Source organism: Raphanus sativus, chromosome 1 (genome assembly GCF_000801105.2).
Source record: "Raphanus sativus cultivar WK10039 chromosome 1, ASM80110v3, whole genome shotgun sequence".
Classification (NCBI taxonomy): Eukaryota; Viridiplantae; Streptophyta; class Magnoliopsida; order Brassicales; family Brassicaceae; genus Raphanus; species Raphanus sativus.
Window position 1 is genome coordinate 20,016,160 of NC_079511.1, and position 9,323 is coordinate 20,025,482.

A 9,323-nucleotide genomic window follows, 5' to 3' on the forward strand; every position below is an offset into this window, starting at 1 on the left:
ATATGGTTGACGAGAACAATTTTTTGGCTAAGATATTCCAACGGGCACGTGACCACTACGAAAGCGGGGAGGAGTTCACTGTTAGGTTGCTCCAAGATAAAGGGAAAAGGAAAGAGTACGATCTACCGGGCAAGAGTGAGGTCGCATGCCTTATTGTAGGGGATATGTCATCGACAATCAGATTACGAGATATAGTGGTCCAATTCCAATCAGACACTTTGCAGCAGTTACGTGATGATCACCCTCTGAACATGAGTCTACAATACCCTCTTATGTTTCCATATGGTGAGTATGGCTTTCACCCCGAGATTCCACTAAATCTTGAGACATGCACCTCGAAAACAAGACAATTCCTAACCATACGCCAATACTATTCTTCACTGATCCAGACACGCCTTGACTAAGGGATGACATTGATTAAAGGAGGGCATCTCTTCCATCAATTTATTGTGGACGTTTATACAGCAATTGAGGAAGATCGTCTAAGGTGGGCGAGGAATAATCAAGATGTCTTGAGAGCCGAGCTATACAGTAATATTCTAGATGCTGTGAGCAGAGATGACATTGATGCTAAAATTGTTGGTCAGAGGTATATACTGCCGCCGAGTTTCACTAGTGGGCCCCGATACTTAGTTGAGAAATACTATGACACAATGGCAATTTGCAGAGACTTCGGCAATCTAGATTTGTTTATCATAGTGATGGCCAATCCTAATTGAATCGAGATTAAAGAGCATTTTATGAGATATGGTGGAGATACTCCCAATAATATACCAGACATTGAATATCGAGTCTTCAAAATGAAGTTAGATCAACTACTCACAAATTTCAAAAAATGGACTTTTTTCAAGCCGTATACAGCAGCACTCCACATAATAGAGTTTCAGAAAAGGGGTCTTCCTCAAGCTCATATATTACTGTGGTTTGGAAACTATTCCAGGACACCGAGTGCAGATGAAATTAATGAGATAATCTCAGCCGAGCTCCCAGACAAAGATGAAGATCCAGAGGCTTATAATTTAGTAACAAAACAAATGATCCATGGTCCATGTGGTACACTTAATCCGAGGTCACCATGTATGGAAAAAAATGTGTGCACGAAAAAGTATCCTCGACCGTATAACAAAACCACTTCGATTGACAAGTCAGGATATGTGTTATATCGCCGGCGCCGAAACAAAAAGCAAGTGTGGTAAAGAATGGGTCAATCCTAGACAACACCTTTGTTGTTCCCCATAACATCAAGCTTCTAAAGAAGTACAATGCTCATACTAATGTCGAGTGGTGTAATCGAACAAGTGCGGTAAAGTATTTATTCAAGTACATAACCAAGGGTACTGATAGAGCATCAGCTGTTATTGAGAAAGGAAATACGGCAACTTCTTCTAAAACACCGTCCTCGGAAGGATCAAATGAGAGGGTCATCAAGCACCGCAATGAGATCCAAGACTACATCAATGCTTGATATTTGTCAGCTTGTGAGTCTATGTGGCGGACGTACGCATTCCACATACACAAAAGAAAACTATCAATTGAGAAGCTTCTCATTCACCTAGAAGGCGAACATAACATCTCAGTCAAAGAAACTGATAACTTTGGCCGTGTAATCCGTAAGCCGGGGAATTGAGAAAACAATGTTCACTGAGTGGATGGTTTTATGCAGAAGGTCAGAGTTTGCGAGAACATTAACATACGTGCAAAGAATATTTTGTGTGGAACAACAATACTAAAGTCTGGACTGAACGTAAGAAAGGCAGAGCCATTGGCAGAATTGTAACTGTTCATCCATCATCAGGTGATCGTTACTTTCTAAGGATCCTCATAAATAAGATTAAGGGTCTTCGAAGCTATGACGAGCTCAAAACTTACAACAATGTGAAATATCCTGATTTCAAATCAGTTTGCTATGCATGCGGCTATTTGGACAACAATGTTGAGTGGCACAAGACCATGTCAGAAGGCGTTAGATGGGCTATCCCATATACACTTCGCGATATGTTTGTCACATTCTTGACGAACTGCTTTGTTACGAGTTCTAAACATTTATCGGAACACTCTTGGAAATCAATGAGCGAGGATATACTACACAAGAGGCATATAATCATGGGTCATGCAAATCTGGAGCTAGATGATGAGACTCTTGAGAAGTACGCGTTAATCGAAGTAGAAAAATTGATGCGAATGCATTACCGATCATTAGGCGATATTAAAGATATGCCGAAGATCAAACATGTTCTGCTGAGAGAGCTGGTAAACAATATGTGGAACCAGGAATTGGATTACGATGTCGCCGAGGAAACAGTAAGACATTACAGGCAATTCAAACAGCTTAATGCTGACGAACGTGCGATTTACGAATCAGTCTTAGAATCTGTTGATAAAAGGGATGGAAAGCTATTCTTTGTATATGGCGCATGCGGCACAGATAAAACGTTCCTTTACCAAACCATAATATTGAGAATTCGATCCAGAAAACAAATTGTTATGCCGGTCGCCTCTTTTGGAATAGATGCATTGCTCCTACCTAATGGTAGAACAACACATTCTCGCTTCAATATCCCTTTAAAGCTCTCTGAAGATAAGCTATGCGACATCAAACCTGGAACAATGCTGGCTGAGCTAATCGAGAAAACGGATCTTATAATTTGGGATGAAGCACCTATGACACATAAGCATGCTTTTGAGGCTCTAGACAAATCGTTAAGAGACATAATGTCTAGAAAAGATACAACCGCGAAAGATCTGACTTTTGGCGGCAAAACAGTACTGTTAGGCGGTGATTTTCGGCAGTTACTTCCTGTAATCCCACGAGGCAATAGAGTTGATACTGTCCTAGCTTCAATAAGCCACTCATACCTATAGCATAGCTGCCACAAGTTCTCTTTGAAAACGAAAATGAGATTCAATCAGGAAGAAAAACAATTCTCAGATTGGCTCTTACAAGTCGGAGAAGGACGTGTAAAACCAGAATCGGGAGATCAGTATGAGGACCATCATGAACAAATGATAGCTTTCGATCGCTCACTGATTGGACAAAGTGATGTGGATCCACTGAAATAGGTTGTCAATGCGGAGAAGTAAACACAATGACAGCCTCCCAGAGCTATTACACTGATAGAGCTATACTCACACCACAAAATGAGACCGTGGATGAGATCAATGCTTACACCATCTCACATACGGACGAGGTTTCCAGAGACTACTTCAGTTTTGATAGCTTTGAGATATCGGAAACTAAATCAGATCAAAATGAAACACTATACCCAGTAGAGTATCTCAATTCCTTGGAGTTTTCAGGTCCGCCTTCGCATAAACTCACTCTGAAAGTTGGTGCCCCAGTTATGATTTTATGGAACATAAATCAGAAAAGGGATTGTGCAATGGTACCTGTATAATCTTAACCCACATAGGCGAGCGCTTGCTGAAGGCAGAAATTGTCACTGGATCGCAAATTGGAAAAGAGATCTTGATTCCAAGAATTGTTCTTTTGCATGATGAAACAAATCTACCGTTCACCTTACGTCGACGGCAGTTCTCTATCAGATTGTTGAATAAATCTCATAGGAGTTATGAAGAAGAAGCTATCCCACTCTCTATTCAGGTGATTCCAGATTGGCTTGTTCGGAAATATGGCAATATCTTCATGATTCTAATCAAACCAGAAGGAAGAAAGATGTAAGAAGCGTGATTTGAAACCATTAATCAGGTTAGAATCACCAGGAAGTTGAATAAATATCATAGGAGTTATGAGGAAGAAGCTATCCCACTTTCTATTCAGGTGATCACAGATTGGCCTGTTCGGACATATGGCAATATCTTCATGATTTTTATCAAACCAGAAGGAACCAAGATGTAAGAAGTTTGATTTGAAACCATTAATAAGTTTAGAATCACAAGGAAGTTGAATAAATCTCATAAGAGTTATGAGGAAGAAACTATCCCACTTTCTTTACAGGTGATCCCAGATTAGTCTGTTCGGACATATGGCAATATCTTCACGATTATTATCAAACCAGAAGGAACAAAGATGTAAGAAGCTTGATTTGAAACCATTAGTCAGTTTAGAAACACCAGGAAGTTGAATAAATCTCATAGGAGTTATGAGGAAGAAGCTATCCCACTTTCTATTTAGGTGATCTCAGATTGGCCTGTTCGGACATATGACAATATCTTCATAATTTTTATCAAACCAGAAGGAACCAAGATGTAAGAAGTTTGATTTGAAACCATTAATCAGTTTAGAATCATAAGGAAGTTGAATAAATCTCATAGGAGTTATGAGGAAGAAGCTATCTCACTTTCTATTCAGGTGATCCTAGATTGGCCTGTTCGGACATATGACAATATTGTCATGATTCTTATCAAACCAGAAGGAACAAAGATGTAAGAAGCTTGATTTGAAACCATTAATCAGTTTAGAATCACCAGGAAATTGAATAAATCTCATAGGAGTTATGAGGAAGAAGCAATTCCACTTTCTATTCAGGTGATTCCAGATTGGCATGTTCGGACATATAACAATATCTTCATGATTCTTATCAAACCAGAAGGAATAAAACTTCTCGACAGATTTACAAAGCTCGACACCACACCCGTAGGAATTACATACTGTTGGGAAAGACACACACGATTCTTATGCACCTACGAGAATCAGGTATCTTATTATAAAACTAATCATTGTATTGTATATAATTTAATTTAAGTTAACTAACTTAATCTTTACCTTTTGCTGGCTATTTCTTTCAAATGACTCTATCGCAACATCTCTTTAGACACTTTTTTCTTTTATATACGTCTTTATGATACTTACATCTATTATATTTGTTTTAAGACAATTTCGTTGTCATCAGCAATTTTTTTTTAAAAAATATTACAATCATACCAAACAAGAAATATCAAATATCATAATCAGCATTTAAACAAACACTTATCTGCGCGTAGCGTGGAGATTGGGTCTAATATTTAATAACGAGAAGATTGATAGATATTTAATACTTTCTCATATGTGCCCTACATATATATATATATATATATTAATTATGCATGTATATAGTATATTTATCTCAAATTTGACAATGCGTTCAGTATAATAACTTCGGATTCGTTTCAACATTTTACTTGGGAAGTAAAAATAAAAAGGCAGGCCGCGTGCGTTTGGTTGGACGTGAGAGCAAAGAAAGGACAGAGACGGACAACTTCTCCGCTTAGTTTCGCCAACTTCCTTTTTTTTTCATTTTCTCTTCACGTTACAAATACTACAACGTCTCTCTATAATATATATTTAATATTATTACCATAAGTTTCGTGTTGTGTGATTCGTACCTATCTTCTTTTTGGTACGTAGCTATTCAATTCAGTCTTTTGGGAACTGCTCATTCTTGTTGACTTCCTTTTTTTATTTTCTCTTAAATCAGTTTCCAAAATTTAAATGCAATATATCACAATATTGTCTTTGGTTTAAATGTGAATCTACCCATAGTATTATATATTACTCTGTTCTCTCCTCCGGATTCTATTCCCATTTGGTTTGTGTTGCTTCGCTTTCCTCATTCCCATCATCATCTCCTCCTCTTCTCTCTGCCTTGATAAAGTGGTTTGTTTTCTCCTTTCTCCTCTTTTCTCCGCAATCGGTTTCCTCTTTCGTTGTGTTTTATCGGAGAATCTATAACATATTTAAAGTTGAAGCGTTTCTTTCTCTCACCAAACCTTCTCAGATCGGTCGGTCTTTCTTTCTTTGATTTTGTTTTTCTTTTCTGGGTTGTGGGTTTCTTCAAGCTTGATCGTAATTCGTGGGGTTTGTGTGTGTTCATCCTTTTGGAAGAAGAAATTTAGTTTCTTTGGAATAACTTTTTAAGGCTGGATCTTTGTCTTTAGGAACTTATCAAGTGTTCTGTTTGAACCAAAAACAAAAATTGTCTTTTTATTATTTTATGATTTCTCTGTAGCAAGGCTTTTGGTTTTTATAATGCATTCCAAGTTGTTGATTTGCTTTGCTTGTATGTGCTGTTGAAATACGAGTATGCTTTGTATTGAGATTGTGATTTAAAGTTGAGATTTTTTTTGCTCAAGTTTGGATCATCATCTTATTTTTTTACTGATGTGATTCGTTTTGTAGCTGTGCAAATTGTTTTCCTATGTTCTTCTAGGATTGTAATGCTCCCTTTCTATTGTCTTTGTTACTTATGTAATTCTTGTTTGATCTTGCGTTGCAGTTTCCAGCATCGGCTACATTGCAGAAAGTGGTGAGAATATCCAATTCTCAAGCGTCAACTGTAACTGAGGGCTAAGATGCAGGGAGAAAGGGCTAGTATCGGTTCTTTTTCAGAGGCCAATGGTTCTTCATCTACTAATCCTCTGGTAGATCAGCAGATTCGTTGGGGGAATCTTCAAATTATTGGTGATAACGATCTTCAGAGTTACATGAATACAGCTGCTGATACAAATACTAGTTTTGCAAACTCAGTGTATCCTGAGCAAAGCAACTTGCACAGGTTTAGTCTTGGTGAGGCTAGCTCTAGTGGTGCAAAGAACGAAGCACCTACCATCACTAAGCAATGGATGGCAATTCGTCATTTAGAGGAACTAAGAAACGACAAGGTCGAGTTAAACCCTTTGTTTATGCAACCTCCTAGTGCAAACCATAATGAGGGTATGAACCCGGTCACAGGTCATCCTAGTCTTTTTCAGACTAATGGGCCAGAGAACGGTGTTAGAGTTGGTTCATCTGTAGATGGGCAACGTAAAAGAAAAGCTCTTGATGCCGGCATTGGACAATCCTCATCAAATGTAGGTTTCCGTGAGGTCAACCGTGGAGAGAGCAGTTCTTTGGTCTCGGCTTCTTCGTTTTATAGCCCTACAAAAAATGATTTGAACATGTCTCTTGACCATGGGCCAAGAGGATTGGTCCCTGTTGCAGTTCAAAACCTGTCTGCTCCTCCTGCTATTCCAGAGAAAAACTTCTCTGGCAGGGTTAATCCAGAAACTGTCTTTGCTGCTGGAACTGTTATCAGAGAACCTATTGCTCCATCCTTGAGCGCACCAGGAGGACATGTACCACCACTAGAGCAACAGCTCATGGAATTGAGAAATAGACACGGTTTTGGCAATTATGCTTCTCTGAACCCAAATGCTTCTGCTGCTAGTATAGCCCCTCTTTCAAGAAATATGATACCACCATTCCAATGGAGCGGAAGCCCAGTAGCAACAGCGGGTGGATCTTCGAGTTCTGCTGTCCCTGTTGACAGAAATGTGGTTCATCCAGTTGAAGCCAGACAAAGAAGCAACATGTTAGCACCTCCGGGTATGATAAATCTGCCCCACGGTCATGTAAGTGGTCCTGGACAGGTTGCACAGTCTCCATCCAGGACAGGTGTTCAGCCATCACCAGCATTGACTCCTCACCAGAATAACTCGGCACATAATCAAAGAAGATTATCGGAACATTTGCGGAGGAGGTCGTTGCTTTCTTCCCTTGCTACAAACCATATAGCTGCTCGTTCTTCTGCCCCTCCTGCCTCTCTGGCTCAGCATGTCCTTCAATCTGGGGGAGGTACCACCTTTCAGCCGCAGAATCGGGCTTACTCGAGAGCAGTACCTCAATCTTTGCGGGGCTTAGCATTCACAAGTCGAGGAAGAGGCAGACTCGCGGAGGTTAGTTTCATGTATAGATTAGTGCTATCTTATGTAGAGCTGACACTGTTTCTTTTTTTTTGAAACAGCTCCGCAATGTCTTGGAACAGATGCGTAGGACAGGGACCTTGCGTTTAGAGGTACATAAATGCTACTTATTTGATATTTTTATCTTTATTCATATAATAATGCTGCTATATAAGCACCCAGCAGAGCTGTCACATCTTCTCTATTGTTAGATGAAAAGGTATACGTTTAATGTAAAACATGTCATCTGATTTATTCAGGATGTTATGCTTCTCAATCAGTCGATGCTAGGTGCAGCTGGTATTCATGACCGTTATAGAGACATGCGACTCGATGTTGACAACATGTCGTATGAGGTAAAAGCCAGAGCAAACTTATAAATCATTTAGTGTCATACTAACCGTGAGCTTGAAAATCTGCAGGAGTTGTTGTCTCTAGGAGAGCGGATTGGAGATGTTTGTACCGGTCTGAATGAGGAAACCATATCAAACCGATTGAAGCAGCACAAATACACTAGTGACACCAGATGTCCACAAGAGATAGAGCCATGCTGTGTCTGTCAGGTAACAACATAACATCTTGTACTCATCTTTACTAATTCTAGGGACATGTTGGTTTAAACTTGGTGGCAATAACTGCAGGAGGAATACAATGAGGGAGAAGAACTGGGAAAGCTGGAATGTGGGCATGGCTTCCATAGCCAATGCATTAAAGAATGGCTGAAGCAAAAGAATATTTGTCCGATATGCAAAACGACAGGGTTAAACACTGTAGAGAAGCCAGGAATATTATGATGGAAAGACCTTGAGCTGTTCTATACCATTGCAACCTCACCATAACACCCAAAGGCAAGTTTCGGTTATGCGTTTTTGTGCATTTGGTGTTCGAGTTTAAGGTTTGATGATTTGGAAGGTAGCGAGAAAATAGGAATCTAGAGAAGTAACTGGGGGAGTATCTAAGAAAAACAAACTTAGGTTCTTCTGAATTTGTTTGGATGATTTAGTTTTTTTTTCTTATGATTTACTCATTGAAAAACCTAAAAGGTTTGTGAGCCAATTCGGGAAGTTCGATAGATTTTATGGGTGATTGAGTTATGTAAATTATGTCTTATATCCTAAATGGATCATATTAACATAGCAAAAGCTATGCATATTCTTTGATTCAAGGAGGTTGCAACTTGCAAATGAAGTGTGGTCTCTCTCTTTTTTTTTTCTCAAAAAGTGGTCTCTCTCTGTGTCAGGTTTTTGGTCCGATTCGTTTTTTTTTTGTACCTACATCATCTCTTGTTGTGTAGTCAGCGACTGCTCAAGCCAATAAAAGGCCCTACTCAACTTTTAAAAATGTGCCCCTTTTCCATTGTACAAAAAATATATTTTTGTTTTTCACAAAACAATTTGGCCCAGGCTATTGCTTATTCAGTTTGTGCCATGGGCCGAATAAAACAACTCTACCCCGGAAATACCTGGAAATCTTTGAAAGCACGTGGAAAATTCTAAATAAAAATCAAGTCAAATTTTTATTGAATGAAAATGAGAAATACCGCAAGTTTATAAATAAAAACCCAAGACCAAATATTTAAATTCATGTAGTTTTTACAATATAAATATATTTTACAAAACTTCTCGACACTACCCAAAATCAAATATCTTAGTCTCAATGGTTTTTAT

General features: G+C 38.9%; 2 protein-coding genes across 3 annotated transcripts; both read left to right on the forward strand.

Moving 5' to 3' along the window:
• Nucleotides 1-1,950: 1,950 nt before the first annotated feature.
• LOC130497505 (uncharacterized) lies at nt 1,951-2,862 on the forward strand. Its single transcript, XM_056990364.1, has one exon. The coding sequence runs from the start codon at nt 1,951-1,953 to the stop codon at nt 2,860-2,862; it is 912 nt and encodes a 303-aa protein (XP_056846344.1).
• Nucleotides 2,863-5,434: 2,572 nt separating this feature from the next.
• LOC108813274 (probable E3 ubiquitin-protein ligase RHG1A) lies at nt 5,435-8,816 on the forward strand. Of its 2 annotated transcripts, none has more exons than XM_018585830.2 (6): nt 5,435-5,593; nt 6,213-7,650; nt 7,719-7,769; nt 7,917-8,012; nt 8,079-8,219; nt 8,298-8,816. In XM_018585830.2, the coding sequence occupies exons 2-6, from the start codon at nt 6,289-6,291 to the stop codon at nt 8,448-8,450; spliced, it is 1,803 nt and encodes a 600-aa protein (XP_018441332.1). In that variant the 5' UTR covers nt 5,435-5,593; nt 6,213-6,288; the 3' UTR covers nt 8,451-8,816. The 2 variants fall into 2 exon arrangements, with proteins under 2 accessions (XP_018441332.1, XP_018441408.1); XM_018585906.2 differs by having other exon boundaries at nt 5,580-5,718.
• The last annotated feature ends 507 nt before the right edge of the window (nt 8,817-9,323 follow it).

Bases quoted from the DNA above. Each gene is read 5' to 3' on its own strand.
- LOC130497505 (XM_056990364.1), top strand. From the start codon at position 1,951: ATGTCAGAAGGCGTTAGATGGGCTATCCCATATACACTTCGCGATATG.
- LOC108813274 (XM_018585830.2), top strand. From the start codon at position 6,289: ATGCAGGGAGAAAGGGCTAGTATCGGTTCTTTTTCAGAGGCCAATGGT. The intron at 7,651-7,718 runs GTTAGTTTCATG...TTTTTGAAACAG, and splicing joins GAAGAGGCAGACTCGCGGAG to CTCCGCAATGTCTTGGAACA. The intron at 8,013-8,078 runs GTAAAAGCCAGA...GAAAATCTGCAG, and splicing joins TTGACAACATGTCGTATGAG to GAGTTGTTGTCTCTAGGAGA.